Raw genomic sequence first — 15,483 nt, 5'->3', positions numbered from 1 at the left:
CTTAGCAAGCTAAAGGAAGAGTCCTTGCAGACAGCTTTCTGAGAAAGGCTCTTCCTTCCTACACCTCTTAATGCTGATTTGCAATGGATCTTAAGGTATGTATTTTTCCCGGGTAGTTCAGTTTGTTGCTTAAGCTATAAAATCTTGCCTTATTTCTATTGCTTGGTTACCTACAAAAGTATAAAATCTCTTCAAGTTTGAGAAACGAACTAGAACTATGAACCAAGAACTATGGTGAGTATAAAAAGTGACCCAGGAAGTGACCACAGCAGAGGTATCACAGGGGTTTTTCCCCTGACGTGGTAACATCTGCCTTTATGGCTCCTTTTACCCTGCACTGAGTTATTAGTCCCAGTCATGAAACACCTCTTTGAAAAAAAATGGAGGGATGCCTTCAGGTCATATTAAACAATTACATGCCACCTGCAAGTAAATAACTTTTTTGATTACCTCCTTCTAGTGTATATCATCCTTTGCTTACATTACTGTGGAGGATTTTTTAAGTTTTCTCCAACTAAAGGAAAAGAGAACGTTAAGGATATTTTTCTCTGTATTTCTGGAAGTAGACCTAATCTCCATTTCTTATTCCACATGCATTCACTGAACTGTTGCTCTGAGTAGCATCACTTGTTCTAACTTAAAGGCTACTGCAGGAGAGAAAACTTAGAGAGGGATTAATGCATTAATGGAGTCTCCCAGTACTGTGGCTTTCAAGCATTAGTCTCTTCCATATTTCTGTTGCTACCTTAAAAAGACTTCTGTTCAGCTTGGAGGAAGACTCTCAGAGATTCAATTTTTGTGGGAGTAGAACATTCAAACCCTTAAACTGCGGTCCTGTGATCTCTTTAGAGATTTCTACCCGTTGCTTATGGCCACCTTAATGCTTGTGCAGACACATACCAAGTTCAGTCCAGGAACTGACTTGTCTGAAAAAGTGATTATATATTTGGTAAAGATCATCTTCATCAATAATGAACTCCCCGAATAAATGCATGCACTCATGCAAGCATCATTACTGCTGCCAAGGGAGAGCATACCAAATGTACATCAGCTTGAGATACGGGGAAAACAAGCTCACAGCCCCCTTCATTCAAGCTGTGCAGTGGCTAGAAGCACTAAAAAGCAGTAGACAGTTGCTTTGACTCTGAGGATGCAAACATGAAGCCATTTATCAGCAGCCGTACGCTGCCACAGAGATTCAAAGATCCAAGTGCAAACTGGAGACTTCTGGAAAAGGTAGCTCTCCCAGCTGCTAGGATGTCGAATTCTAGAGGACAATGGCCAAAAGGTGGCCTACTGCTAAGCTGCTCTTTCATATTTCATAGATGCACCATGTCTTAAGAGTTCAAGAGAACCAAAGACACTTGGAATTTTTTGCAGAATTCTAGCATCTAGAATTGTTTTAAATTCTGTCCTGATATAACACTGTGTTGCTAGAAATAATTCTTCAATACAAAATTGAAAACATAATGGAAATTTTGTTGTTTTGTCTTGTAAGCTTGTCTGGCATAAAAAGTAAGCCCAGAAAAAGAAGATAAAATAATCTTCCCTACGACCACCACCATCAAGAATGAAGGACAGTTTTTCAGTGTTTACCAGGTAATTATAATTTTTATCTGTTCTAAACTATTTAAGTTCTGAAGGTAATTATTCACTTACTTTGAAACTCTGAGGCTTCACTGGTAGAATTTTTTGCTAGCTTTCTTTCAATCGATACAAGGATTCTCTGTTTTACTATTCACAATTCACAACTAATGGTCTGGTGCTACAATAATGATGCAAACAGTAAATGGTTGTGCAAATTTTGCACACACTATCACCCAAACCCTGGTTTCTCACATCAACCTTGAATTTATTCATCATACAATTTAATAATTAAATTGTTGAGTATGTATAGCCACAGTTACAGAAACACTCTGACCTTAACTCATCCATGCATTTTTTCATTTCATAGTGCACATAAATGCATGTACAAATAACTCTTCACAACTCTAAGACTACAGTGAATTGATTTACAAGAAGTAGAAACAGTTAATGTTGTAATGTTGTTAATTTTAGCATACTATTTTCAGTTTTCAAGATGGGTTTTGATGTGCGTTCCAGTTGCAAAAAAAATAACTAGGCTCTTCTTTAACTGTCAAAAATATAAAATTTTTCAGTTCCAAAGCAGTGTTCCTAAAGAAATCAGATGAATGAACATGTATTTTCAAAAGGAAGCATGAACAGAGCATACTTGGAACATACAAAATTCTGATCTTCTGAAGTAAGAAGTATATAGAGAATAAAACTGGGTTACTATTTTTGGCATTTCTATAACGTGTTCTCAGGCATCTCTTCAGGACTGGTGCTGTTTGTAGGATAGTACTGGAGATACAGGCAGAAGTGGTGATACTGGAATTGTAGTCAACACCTGATTCTGGAACAAAAACATCTTAATCCTACCGAACACCCAAAGAAAGATAAGGAGGATGCTGACATACTGGATCCAGGCAAATTTAATAATTTCCCAAAATCCTGGCTGATATTTAAAGAAAGTCAAGGAGAGTTAATAAACAAGCTTCTGATGCTATCACTGCAATATCTAAACAAAGAAAATCATAGGCAGAAAGGCACAAATCTTGTTAAGACATGAGTTTGTGCCACAAATGGTAAGCTTCTGAACCACAGAAACACCTAAGAGCCTTCTACCATGGTGGGTAGCAAAAGCTGGGGACATGGTCTGTCCTAGAAGATATTTAAACCAAGTCTGGGTAAAGAACCTACTTTGTGTCTGAGTCACCAGAAAGTACTTATTGTTAATATTCAGGCAAGTAAACAAATCTTGTAAGAAGTGCGCTCCATACAGATTCTTCTAAATGCAGATTTGTTCTTGTCTAAGAAAAAGAGTGAAGAACATAATGAACAAAGAATTATTTTATTAAAAAAATTAAAAAATTCTGGTCTGTCTGCACATGAACAGATGTAACAACCTCCAGCTGCGGGAGTTATTTGGTGAGATGATCTTGCATACAGATTTCTAATTATTTGTTTTAGGTCACAGACTACAGTATCATGCTTTGCAAGTGGCATCTGTGACACAGATCAGGACAGCAGGTACTGCAGAACCAAAGCAAGATGTACTACAAATATTCCCTGAGAATAGCTAACAAACTGCTTAAAGGCCTTTTTAGCAAAGCTGAAAAGCAACACAGGTTCCCAATAAAGAAAGGCAAAAAGTGGTTATGCAAGCACAACCATCTGAAGGAATGGACAAATGGGTATTTCATTAACTCCACAACTGTAGCATTTGCATAGCTAAAAAACAAACAAACAAACAAACAAAAAACAACAACAAAAAAAAAAACATTAGCAACACATCTAGGAGAAAACAGTTTTCATTTTTCCTGTATGTGGTGGGGGCTGAAATAATATAACCATGATATGTCACAGTATGTGCAGTGTTTGAAGGATATAAGATAACTTCTACTGGGTAGTGAATGGTGGCATTAATGATAAATGGCATATCCATCGCTCTTCCAGTCATCCAAACAGGGCTGGGATCTGAAAACACTGTTGTCACTAAAATGGAGAAAGGATACATCCAGGTTAAGGGGCTTTTTAGGTATTAATACAGAAGTTCTACACTTCACAAAACAGCTGTCATTATGCTAACTACTACTGTCCCATAGATACACATTCAGGCTTACCATTTCTATCCCAATATGCTGCAATGATGTTTGTTAGATCATAGTCACTTGCAAAAGGACTTGTGCCATTGACCACAGACACCTGTTACAACAAGGAGACACTTTAATTATTTGTCTAGTCTTCAAGACAATAATTCTACTAACTTTCTTACACAAAGTAACCATGCCTTTCAAGGAATGAACATAAACATCAGACTGAACATCTAAGCAGAATAACCTCTTCCCTCTTGCAGTCTAACAAGAAAACATCAGTTCCAAAGTCTTACAGCTCACTCTGTGCCGTAGTACAAATAATGAGGGTGTCACCTATGATGCTAGAAGGATTAAGAGGTTGGAGGGGTGAATTGATGGGGAAGGGAAAAACATTTCCTCACATTGTATCTGGTATCCAGTCCACAATGGTTAAGTAATTGCCTCTGGTTTAATTTCAAATCTCCATTCACATAGAGCTGAGAGCCTGGCACAGGAGAAAAAAACTGAAGAAAAGCCATGCTCTGCATCACAAATGTTGACATTCTCTGAAATAGTGAACACAAAAAAGGAAAATTTAGGAGGAGGAGGGGGGACACTAGACACTTTTCTACCTCTTGGTATCTACAATTTTTTTTACATGGATTTGATTCTTCTATGACTCCCAAGTTTCAGGTCATCACCTTAGTCCAAACAAGGGAACACCAAAGAAAAAAATACCTTCTTTTTAAAAAAGTGAACTACCTTAGTTAATAGTTAACTAACTTTATTAACTCAACAGAGTTCCACAGGAAATTCAGTGAAGTCCAACATCTGTGGCTTATGACAGAAAGGTTTGACTAGCTGTAACATGTAAAAAGCAGCAAGGTGACTAAACACATTCATTGGAGATACACTTTAAAAAACTCAAGTCAAAATCAAGGACTTGCACTCTGCAACAAGAATGAAATAAAGAAGGTAGGTTCTTATCAACCACTCAGTCTGAAGGAAAATTTACACATTTACAGTGTGGAATAAAAAGTGTGGTGAATATTATAACTCTGTTATACTAATACCTGACCAAATACTTCATCCCAAATTTAGGACCGTTGGGCCTTTATTCTAGGCCTCAGGCTTAAGAATGTTTTCTACACCACATAGCTATGCTTGCTAAGCTTGTCCATCTGCAATCAGCAAGACTCTCTAAAGAAACAGCCTAATCTCCCTAGGAAAACGACTTCTTGTCTGCGTGGCTGCACCCAACACAGCTCTATATTATTACTCCTTTCAGATGTATCGCTGGGTTCTCTGTGCGCTGGTCTTTTACTCTTTGCTTTAGATATTAATTGCACTGCCACTTGAGGTACAATGGCAGTGGAATTGTATTGTCTTGTCTTCCTGTAACACTTTCTTCCTTGTTCCAGTTACAAGATACAGAAGATCCTGGCAGATGATTACCCATGCTTCAAGAGCTGTTAAGCAAAATCTAAGGAGTTTTAGGTTGCTGCAACAGGCTGACTGTCCACATAAGAAAATGAACTAATTATGTCAAGACACAGCAGTGTATAGGAATGCACATCCTTCTGCCTATTGCAAGACTCTCAGTTATTTCCAGGTGCCACCCAAACTGATACTCACTGTTGTGCATTTCTGTTCGGTATGGTGCACTACAGCCCAAGAGAACATAGAGCTTAAAAATAAAAAGAAAATTCCTAACAAAGTGTATCAAAATACGCAAGACAGCTAGACGAGGAATGACAGAGCAGAGGAAGAGAAAATTAAGTATTTTTCAGTAAAATACATATTTTAGATAGGAGTTTCAAATGTGGAAAGTTTCTTTTCATATTTACTATAAACACTACTGGAATACTACAACAGGTCTATACATCACAACAAACAAAACTAAAAATGCTCACATAAAGGTGGTAGGAAAAGAGGAGAATCAACTGAACGCCAACTACATGCTCTGCTGGTTGTAGTGGAAGTTCCAATTTAAAATGCAACTGATCCATTTTGCCATCTTGATTTTTGTCTTCTTCTCTAGTCTAAACAAATTTTTTTTTAAAGACAGGAATTTCTGTTAGAAAGAAAAACAAGAAAAGTAAAACCCCAGAGGACCTCCATAACTGCAGCACACACATACCAGGGAAGCAAATAAACTGCGTAGTCAGGAATGCAATAAAAAACGACTTGACTATTTATAGACAGGACTAGAGACAAACAAGAAGCCTACACTGTTGTCTGTTATACAATGTCTCATATACCCCTCCAGGGAGGGAAAGTTTACTTCAAGGTCTTTTCTGCTGTACACCATTACAACCGTCTCCCCTGCATGCCACAAAGCATGCCTTAGTGCTCTTCTGTAAGACAGTGCAAATATATGACTGATGGTCAGGCTTGCGCCTCCTGGCACTGCAGCATGCCTCTTAAATTGTCTGTTAGCTGATACCTTGCTATGAGCCAAGGCTTGCTTATGCTTGTGTACCAGAATGTCCAGTACTTCAGCTACTTGCAAATATAGCAGGGCTCATAATAGAGGCAGACAGAAAAATAACTGCCACTGTGTAATCTCAGAAAGAAGAGTGACGGCAAGACATAAATTATGTGCTTCTGAAGGCACATATCTGCTTCCAGATCTAGGGGTACCCTGCAAACTTCCCATCATGATATGCCATGTGGCCAGGGGAGAGGGGCACAACTAATTTGATGAAAGTAAATGGGTGCATTCACACAAACGACCAATGGTATTTATGGACATGATTCAGTGGCAAAATTGGTCGGGTTTGGTTAATGACTGGACTTGGTCTGACGGGCTTTTTCCAATCTAAGTAATGCTATGAGTCAGTAACACTGAGAGGGAGTGAAACGGGACTGATTAAAAATCCGGCAAATCCCGATGTGAGGCACAAGTTTATACATAAACCTGCTGCTACCTGAAGGCAGCAGTACCTGACGGGCCACCCGCTCAAAAGCGCCATCAGCGCCCGTGCCCTGGAGCAGGCTGCCGGTCCGCTGGCCACAACTCTGCAGCCTCGCGTCTCGCCACTGTTGCCGGGCAGGCCTACCGACAGGAGCGGGACTCGGAGCCGGTCCTCCTGGAGCCTGTTGAACGCTGGGAATGTGCTCCACGCCAAGAAACTACCTGGGCCGGACCCCATGGTGGCGACGAAGAGAACCTCGTACCGGAAACGAACAGTGGGCTGCTCCAGGTACGCGCTTTGCTTCAGCCAGAAACCTGAGGGCAGAAACAGCACGAGGTTTCAGGACTGCGCCGGGACCGGCCGGGGCGCGTGGGGTCCAGTGGCGCTCACCGTGGCTCCGGTAGGCCACCAGCAGCGGCGGCACGTAGGTGAGCGTCGTGATGAGCAACAGCGCCAGTGCAGCGGCGGAGCAGAGCCCAGCCCGGTAGCGCGTGTACAGCGCGGGATGCGAAAACAAATCCAAGCCAGCCATGGCGAGCAGCCCTCAGTGCTCGAAAACACCACCCCTCACGCACTCTCACCGGCCGCCCCGCCCGCGCATTCAGCGCTGCACTGGCCGAGCGCCGGACTGACGAAACGCCGCGCCAGTCAGCGCCGAGGGGACGGGCGCATCAGCCAATGAACGCGCACCGCTGCCTCCCGGGGCCGCCGGCGAGATAGTGCCCGGCAGCGGGATGGGGACAGACGGATGGGAACACCTTCCAGGGCGGCGAAGTCTGTGGAGCGGCTTCGAGTGCCCCGAGAGCGCTGCAGGCAGCTTCACAGCCGGCAGGTGACTCCGTGCCCGGATGCCACAGCCCCGCCCCGCGATCCCCGGCCGGAAGCGCGGCTGCTCAAGCGGTTGCCGGGGAACAGGCGAGCCGGAAGTCCCGCCTGCCGAGCCGCGGCTGTTGTTGTGACAGGGACCGTGACAGCGACAGGCCCGGCACGAACCCCCGCCCCCCGCACACGGGCCTCGCCGCCTCTGGCTACGCTCCCCGCCCGCCTGCACGATGAAGTGGATGTTCAAGGAGGACCACGCGCTGGGTAAGGGTGGATCCGGGCCAGGCGCTGCATGGCAGCGGCCCCGCTGCCATCAGTCTCCCGCGTCGCCATCTGTCGCGGTCAGCTTCCCCAAGCGGTCGTCTCGTCTGTGGGCGGACAGCCGCTGGCGGCCCGCGCCGAAGGGTGGTGCGATGCCCGGGGATGGTCTCCTCGAAAAGCTAGAGACCCGCTCGGAGGCGGGAATATGATTGCGATCCCCGCGGGCTCACGGCCCTACCTGCGCTGCCCTCTCGGCCTAGGACACCGGCAGTATTATTACTACTATGCAATGACTAACTACGAGTTTTGTTCACAGAGCACAGATGTGTCGAGTCCGCAAAAATCCGAGCCAAATACCCCGACCGTGTCCCGGTGAGTAACCAAGCCAGCTTCAACAGAGTACTTAGAGGCAAAGGTGGATAAACGGTTTCCATCCTGCCCACTCTGATGAGTTCCTGCTAAGCAAATTAATTTTCTTTCTTGTGTCCTTAGAAGTTTTAAAGAAGCCCCAAACACATCTAACTACTCCAGCATTTCATCTTCTGCCCCACTGCATATTGAGAAATAAGCTTTCTAAACACCACGGATTTTTATATCATGGTCCTGCTTTCTCCTAATGGCAATTATATCCCAGCAAACACCTTCATTGTCTTGAAGATTGTGCCTGATTCTTAGAAATATTATGAAGACTCTTGAAACCTTGACCATCTTCCTTTCTGGCTAAATGAGTTAGATTATAACCCTCATGTATTCCATGTCTATAACCAGTCGTCACGGTGAATTTCACAATGCAAACCCTGTTTGAAGAGCCAATGCAAATGGTGACCCCTCCTTTTTGCATTAATACCTACCAATCTGCTAAACAGCGAATGACCTCACTTCTTCTCTCCCCAATCCCTTTAACCATGTTTCAGCCTCTGAAAAGACTACAGTTCACATCCTTACGTATAACAGCTAGCAACATATCCAAACTGTCAGCTTACTTGCTTGAGTGTAAAATTTTCCACATCCCATCTGACCACACTGCCTGTTAGTGCCACTCCTGCCTCTCACCTTTTGGTAAGTAACTTACCCATTAGCACAGCCCAGAGAAGAATCTTCATTCTCATTGACTTTTTCTGCTGCCCAGTTGCATCTAGTCACAAGATTTTCTCCAGTTGCAGTTTGATAAACTGGTATGATCCTTGCTGTTCTCTCTTGTCTAACTATTCCACATATCCCATTATCACACAGACTGCAGTATCCTTAATGACCATACGTCTCCACAGTATCAATCTACCCATTTCAAAAATATCCTTGGTAACCTTAGGGGAAAAAAGAAACTTAGAAACTTATAGTGTGAGTCCGAATTACACTGTATCAGGAACGGACAGCAAGGTGTAGACAGATACAGGAATTAAATGTCAAATTGCAGCAATCCTTTGTCTGGACCGGTGTGTGTTTTCTGCTTGATGATTCAAACTGAACCACGTACCATTGATACCAAATAGTTGGAATCAATTTAATAGTCAGAAGTGTTTTTCAATCGTAATGTTTCAAGTGGAATGCAGAGCTAAGGAATGGAGACCCTGGAAGCTATTGTAAATCCTATTTCCTTACCTGCTGTATTTTTCCTTCAAGAATCAAGTAGCATAGTACAATAAGCATTGGGTCTTTTTCACAAGCAGAACTGAATTACCCTTTCCCCTGTACCTGTGGCTTTTTGTTTGGTTTGTTGATTTTTGTTTGGTTTTGTTTGTGGCCATCTTGCTGTCTTTCCTTCCTGTAGTCAATTTCTGGTTTCCGAAGCAGTATGTCAGTTCAGCAAAATACAAAGGTAGCCTCACCAGTACCACTACAGGGGAAGGATCTGATCCCAGTCCTTTGCCTAATGCAGTCCAGGACACTATTAGCTATTAGTAGCTATTAGCTACACTATTATCATCAGTGTACAAAAGTTCAGTGATGTGTGTACTTTCATGTCACAGGTGTCTTTAAGGCATAATGCACCTTTTTACCCCATGACTGCCAAACAACAGGCACGGGAAGTTTCAAGCCATTGTGTATATGAATGTAGGTTTCAGTGCAGTTGAAAAATCAGGTTTTACAGTGCTGAGCCAGTTCAACCTCTGATTTGGTTGCGGTCAGGAAACCATTTTTGTTCATCCCCTCTGCTCACCATTGTAAGCCTGTATGAGCAAGCAATCTACCAAAGCTGTCTGTTCGTACCAATCCTGAACAGCCTGACCTTCATACCTGCACTTTACAGGTCATAGTGGAGAAGGTCTCAGGATCTCAGATTGTTGATATTGACAAGAGGAAGTACTTAGTTCCATCTGACATCACCGTGGCCCAGTTCATGTGGATCATCAGGAAGAGGATTCAACTGCCATCTGAGAAGGCAATATTCCTCTTTGTAGACAAGACTGTCCCACAATCCAGGTGAGAGACTATTCACTTGGTATTCAGAATCATTTCAGCAAGCCTGTGCATATTAGAGGGCCAGTAACACCACTCTTTGAGGCTCATTTGGTGATTCTAGGAGATGTTTGTCACATCTTAATCTCACTAAAAGTTTTTTTTTTTTTCTCATGAATTTGATAAACATCTTATTTCTTGAGCTAGGCTGAAAGGAAAGGCGACTGAAAAATATGCTATTACTTCAGTGTCAAAAGAGTGAGCTTTGCAATTACAATGTTCTTGCATGTGGTTGAGTGCAAAAACACGTACATCAATGTCAAAAACCAGTGATTTTCAGTATAGCAAAAAAAGTTGCACATTACTCAACAACATATGCCATAAATTGTTCTGAAAAAACCCAGTAACCTGTCAGTTTACAAAGAAATTATAACACTACAGACTAGTTTCTGGTTCTTTTTTTAAAATAATTTTCTTCTATAAAAGAAAAGAATAATTGCAATAGAAAGGTTTTTTGCATTTCTTTTCTATAGGAATAAATTTTATTGTTTTCTGCTACGTACAGAATATAGCAGAAGTAGCTACTACAACTTTCTGCAGAAGATACTTTAGTAACATTTAAGGAAATAGTATGTCTTTACATGCCTTAGATGTGATATTATTCTTAATACTTAATTGTATCAGAAAACCTGATACACAATAGGGACCCATAAGAATCATCCCTTTCTGCTTGTTTTCTTCTAACCATACTGAGAATGGCTACATGTCATCTTTACAACAGTAATATAGAATTGCTAGGAGCAGGAGAGATCATATCTTCATAATGAGATGTCACATCTCAGCTAGAAAACAGGACTTTGATCATTCAATATTAATGTAAAAATGGTAACTACTTAACCAATAAACAAAAACACAATCTGTTTGTGACTCCGCTAATGTCACAGGCTTGAGTTTATTACATAAACTTCTGTATGAGAAGAGAAGGATGTCAAGGGGTGGTGATCTATCTACAAGTCACCAATTCTCTTCCATTTTAAGTACTGCTTACAAATCCACCCAGCTCCTCTCTTGGGCAGAATGGCATCACTGTTTTCCCTGTCACTCACGTCCAGTCTCCATCCTTCAGTTCATTAGCCTTTTCTCAGTTTTGGGAAGTCAGAGAAAGTTGAGCTGAGGAGGCTTTATTTGTGCACCTGACTCATGTCTACTGCTCCAACTATCTGTAGATAGATTGTTGGAGCAGTTGACCAGCCACCTAATTGCAAGGGTCTCTTGTTGTTTTCAAAATAAGAGACCAATTTCCAACAAAATAAGGAAGCATTCTGCCAAAGGCATTTGTGAAGAAATATAAAAATGTTTACTCTGCAGAGAGTCCAGGATCATTTCTCTTAGGAGTCACCTGCTTTTTATTTATCCTCATTTTTTGTATTCTAACCTATTCACAGACTTAGAAGTTTTAGCTTTTATTAATCCGCGTTTATGTGAGGTTCTAACTGTTAATAAGCCAAGCAAATTATTTCTCTTTTTTTCCCTTTCAAGCTTAACTATGGGACAACTTTATGAGAAGGAAAAGGATGAGGATGGATTCTTGTATGTTGCCTACAGTGGAGAGAACACATTTGGTTTCTGAATGGTGGGTCTTGGCTACTGTACCATTCTGTTGTGTATCTTGTAAATAGCTGATCATTTTCTGTTCTGACACCCTCAGAAGTTTCTTCTATATACATGCATTTGTAACTGGATTTATTTCTTAATATATTGCTAGGTCTTGTTTTATTAGACTGTTAAATTATAAAAAGAAAGTTTTGTTGGTTTTGTGTATTTTTTTTCTCATGGCTATGAACTCCCAGAGCCTTAGTCCTTTGGGGGGTATACATTTGATTTCATTGATTAAATAATAAAGCAAAGTAGTTGGGCTACTAAAACACAAAGAGAAGAACACACAGTTATTCTGTTTTTTTGAGATGTCAGTTTAAGAAAAATAAAAACAATGCATTAGTATTGGGAGCACTGGATTACTAGTTTATCCAAAGCCAGGAGCAAGATGCTGATCGTGTTGAATGGAGCTAGTATGTTCCTCTTTCTCAATTAACAAACAAATACAATAAAAATTCCTGTCACAAACAGGCAATGCTGTCATTTCTTTACCTTCATTTTGGCCAGAAAGTTACTTGTCACATTTACTAGATGCTACCCAGCTGCTTCCATTACTTACTAGACATTGTACAGCTTCTCCAACTTCAGTGCGTGGCTGATGGTACCAGGAGGAAACAAGGAGGTCTTTGTAGGTTTCAAAACCAATAGCTTCAGAGCTACCATATCTCACAGCTACTTCTATTTACAGGCAAGGAGGCAAGCCCTTGGATTGTGTGGGAGAGGGTGGAAAAACCAGCTGACCTAACTGCACAGTGCTGCAGTTCACACTCTGATATTAAAGGCCAACACTGGGCTGAAGAAGTAGCATCACCTTGACCTTCCTAAGCCAGCAAGGAAACACTAAATACACAGTTTAGATTCCTGTTAAAAGTTTTAATTCATTTACACACTATGTGGTGCCTAAGAATCTAGTTTTTAAAATGCTTCCAGTTACAGTGGAAATTTACCACTTTCCAAACTTAAATCAAATTCCTACTAACTCAAATCCCCATGAAGATACATTATGCCTATAATTGTTTAGCTCTGCAGTCATTCACAAATACTGGCAGAAGGACTGCAAAATATGAATGTGGGAGCTTGTGAAATGTTGACACTACCCTATTACTGAGGCTTGCCACAATAAATGTGATGCATGTGCTTAATACATCTGAAAATGTGCTGTTGATCTCAGTAAGCCTTTCATTATTCAGAATAGTGCTGCATTGTAAACCACTGCTTTAGGAAACATTCTGTCAGTGCCTCCGTCCTGAATTACTTCTAACTTCCTTTTCACGCATTAATGTGAAAATTTTTGATGTGAGAATGTAAGGATAAATATTCTACAGCAATAACTTCACTTTTCATCTGCAGGTACACTTGCAATAAAACATCAAGAGGTTTCCTTTTGAAATGCATAGCCGATATGCATCCCTTTAAATAGTACACTCTTGTAAAATTATATAAAGCATTTGATCCCATATAATCTTCACTTTCTGTTAACCCTACAATTTATGCACTGAACAAAAAACAAAGAAATACCTCACTGTTCCTCTATGTCAACACCTCTGTCGCTTATCTTTACACTAAATTTAAATATCATTTCCAATATAACTAAACCAGTACTGGATGAAATTAGTATTCAGTAAATATTTAGAATTCAGGCCAAATCTGGACCATTTAGATAGTCTTTCCTCAAAAATTATCTTGCTTTTACATGTATATATGTTATTTGTATATATTACGTACCTATCATTGCTGCAGCCCTCTTATGACATTATCAGATAGTCTGAGAGAAAACTCCAACAACTTTCCTCCTTGCCATCAGAATTCTCCTGCCCTCAGCAGCACAACTCTAGCTCTTCCTTTCCTCCAGTGCTTAACGGATTTATTGCAGAGGTCTATTTAACTCCTAATGAAAGGCTACAACTTGTTTTTGCTCATGGCTTGTTTTTCTACAAATACAGTAATTTCAGTAGTCTTCAATTTACTCAGAATGCACTGAGATCAGTAAAGCCTCACAGCCTGTGTTAAGGTGAGCAGTGGAAGCACACTGTAAAGATCAAAAACCCTTGCTTTTCCAAAGACAGTGGGAAGCTAGCATCTGGTCTCATGGAACTGCAGCCTCAAGGTCAAACAGATTGATAACTCTTACCCTTGGACAAAGCCACTTGTTTCTGTGCTCCGGTTTTGACTTCCTTATAGATAAGCAGGCAATCTGTCCTGCCTTTTTACTATGATGAAAACAGGCTGATGTCTCTAATAGTGACCCTGTTAAAGACATCCCACTCAATGATTACAGTTTCTTTGTCCTGGAAATTAGGAGCCACTGGTCCCCAAAAATGTTTAGCAAAGGCAAGGACCTAGCTGGCTAATACAGATATGGTCATTTTACACATACAGTGGGAATCTTGGTGCCCTCCTACTCCTATGCTCTGCTGCTCCCACTTCCAGTTGGTTGCTTGTCCTCATTAACTGTGCACTGTGGGCACTTCATGCTGGCTACTTCACTCCTTGCTAATTCTGCTCTCCTGTGGCAGAGCCTCTACATTCTACTGTCCTCGCCATGCCTTGCATATCTTTGTTTTTCGGGGTGTCAGCTATCCCAGCGCACAGGAGTGATACAGGCTTGGAACACGTCAATTGTTACTTTCCAGGAGCAATTCTTCCAAAGACTTGCTGACAATGATCCAAATTTAGGTTGCTACCTTTCACAAAAGCAGAGACTGGTCTTTCCTATCTCTTCATTTTTCCCTTCTGATTTTTAGAGCAGTTTCATGGTACTGCCAACAGCATTTCCTGACATTTTGGAATGAAACAGATGCAGCTTTTAAATACTGATTTTCCACCACAGAAATACCATCCAGTTGAGGATGAGATCCCACAGGCTTAGCCCCTCAGCCTTTTAAATGCTGTTCTGTTTCAGCTCCTTCCCTCTCTTCACTGACTTGCTCTAGGCTTAAACATGTCCTCAACTCCATCCAAAAAGTGAGGTTAGTATCAGTGTTCAGCACCTCAAAAACTACTTTTAAACCTGAGAAGTAACAGAAAAGCAGCAGTCTACAGTTCACAAGTATTTTAGAAATGCACAAAAAATCTTACAAGGAACAATCCTAACAGCTAGGCTCAAATTTTAGAAAAGAGTTAAAGAATTTAAACTGTGTAACTGCTTATCTGAAAACTCTGATGAAAGTCTACAGAGCTAGTCTTACATAAACCATTTTAATATTGCAGCTGGATAGGAAATGGGAACATTCCAGTCTGGTCAGCAGGTTCACTGCAGACATTGTTGATTAACTATGTGAAACTAGGTATGGTAAATTAATAGTTTGATTTCAGTGAAGAACAAAGGTAAATTTCAGGAACCTGGAAATCTACTGATAGCTCTTTAGGTACATTATAGAACTCTGCCCTTGGAATGGTGCTTGCTCAATTACCATTTATCTTCAGCAGTTCACCATGCAGTGCATGTGCAATGGCATCTGGCCATTTTTTATCCTCTGATGACTACTGCAAGTCCCTAATCTCCATAATCCCTTGCCCTCTACAAACACATAAAATTACTTCCCCCTCACCAGTACAACTGGTCTTTCTGCATGTTAGTGCTGGATTTGAGCGAATGGGAATATCTGCACAGAATTCAAGCTGTTATTTCTTCAGCAAGAGAACTACTCTTACTTGACAAGTAAACGTTAGTGTGAAGTAAAAAGAATTCGTTGCTATCAATTCTCAGACTATAATGTTACCTGTACTGTTTGGTCCCATATGTAGCTCAGTAGGTTGACAGCAAAGGCTGTTTGGAGAACTGCTGTGCC

The 15,483-nt window shown here is 41.2% G+C and overlaps 2 protein-coding genes across 4 annotated transcripts; one reads left to right on the top strand and one right to left on the bottom strand.

The window, feature by feature from the left end:
* Positions 1-1,831: 1,831 nt before the first annotated feature.
* On the bottom strand, positions 1,832-7,298 carry TMEM231 (transmembrane protein 231). 2 transcript variants are annotated; one of them, XM_023934391.2, is made up of 7 exons: positions 6,947-7,298; positions 6,701-6,870; positions 5,552-5,680; positions 4,061-4,204; positions 3,687-3,768; positions 3,453-3,558; positions 1,832-2,525 (listed from the first exon to the last, which is right to left on the bottom strand). In XM_023934391.2, exons 1-7 carry the CDS (start codon positions 7,086-7,088, stop codon positions 2,336-2,338), a joined length of 963 nt encoding a protein of 320 aa, XP_023790159.2. In that variant the 5' UTR covers positions 7,089-7,298; the 3' UTR covers positions 1,832-2,335. The 2 variants fall into 2 exon arrangements, with proteins under 2 accessions (XP_023790159.2, XP_086704236.1); XM_086848110.1 differs by lacking the exon at positions 4,061-4,204.
* A 99-nt stretch (positions 7,299-7,397) lies between these two features.
* Positions 7,398-12,834, top strand: GABARAPL2 (GABA type A receptor associated protein like 2). Of its 2 annotated transcripts, XM_023934400.2 has the most exons (5): positions 7,398-7,642; positions 7,956-8,011; positions 9,888-10,060; positions 11,576-11,669; positions 12,381-12,834. In XM_023934400.2, the coding sequence occupies exons 1-4, from the start codon at positions 7,609-7,611 to the stop codon at positions 11,664-11,666; spliced, it is 354 nt and encodes a 117-aa protein (XP_023790168.1). In that variant the 5' UTR covers positions 7,398-7,608; the 3' UTR covers positions 11,667-11,669; positions 12,381-12,834. The 2 variants fall into 2 exon arrangements, with proteins under 2 accessions (XP_023790168.1, XP_023790167.1); XM_023934399.2 differs by lacking the exon at positions 12,381-12,834 and having other exon boundaries at positions 11,576-12,167.
* The last annotated feature ends 2,649 nt before the right edge of the window (positions 12,835-15,483 follow it).

Source organism: Cyanistes caeruleus, chromosome 12 (genome assembly GCF_971803275.1).
Source record: "Cyanistes caeruleus chromosome 12, bCyaCae1.hap1.1, whole genome shotgun sequence".
Lineage (NCBI taxonomy): Eukaryota > Metazoa > Chordata > Aves > Passeriformes > Paridae > Cyanistes > Cyanistes caeruleus.
This window is presented reverse-complemented; position numbering and strand designations above follow the sequence as displayed.

What these genes read in the sequence shown, in the direction of transcription:
- TMEM231 (XM_023934391.2), bottom strand. Translation starts at nt 7,088, where the DNA reads ATGGCTGGCTTGGATTTGTTTTCGCATCCCGCGCTGTACACGCGCTAC. An exon ending in GGTGGCCTACCGGAGCCACG is followed by an intron (nt 6,871 to 6,946) that starts GTGAGCGCCACT and finishes TTCTGCCCTCAG; the next exon opens with GTTTCTGGCTGAAGCAAAGC. An exon ending in GACTGGATACCAGATACAAT is followed by an intron (nt 3,769 to 4,060) that starts GTGAGGAAATGT and finishes TTGTTGTAACAG; the next exon opens with GTGTCTGTGGTCAATGGCAC.
- GABARAPL2 (XM_023934400.2), top strand. Translation starts at nt 7,609, where the DNA reads ATGAAGTGGATGTTCAAGGAGGACCACGCGCTGG. An exon ending in AATACCCCGACCGTGTCCCG is followed by an intron (nt 8,012 to 9,887) that starts GTGAGTAACCAA and finishes TGCACTTTACAG; the next exon opens with GTCATAGTGGAGAAGGTCTC. An exon ending in AAGACTGTCCCACAATCCAG is followed by an intron (nt 10,061 to 11,575) that starts GTGAGAGACTAT and finishes TTCCCTTTCAAG; the next exon opens with CTTAACTATGGGACAACTTT.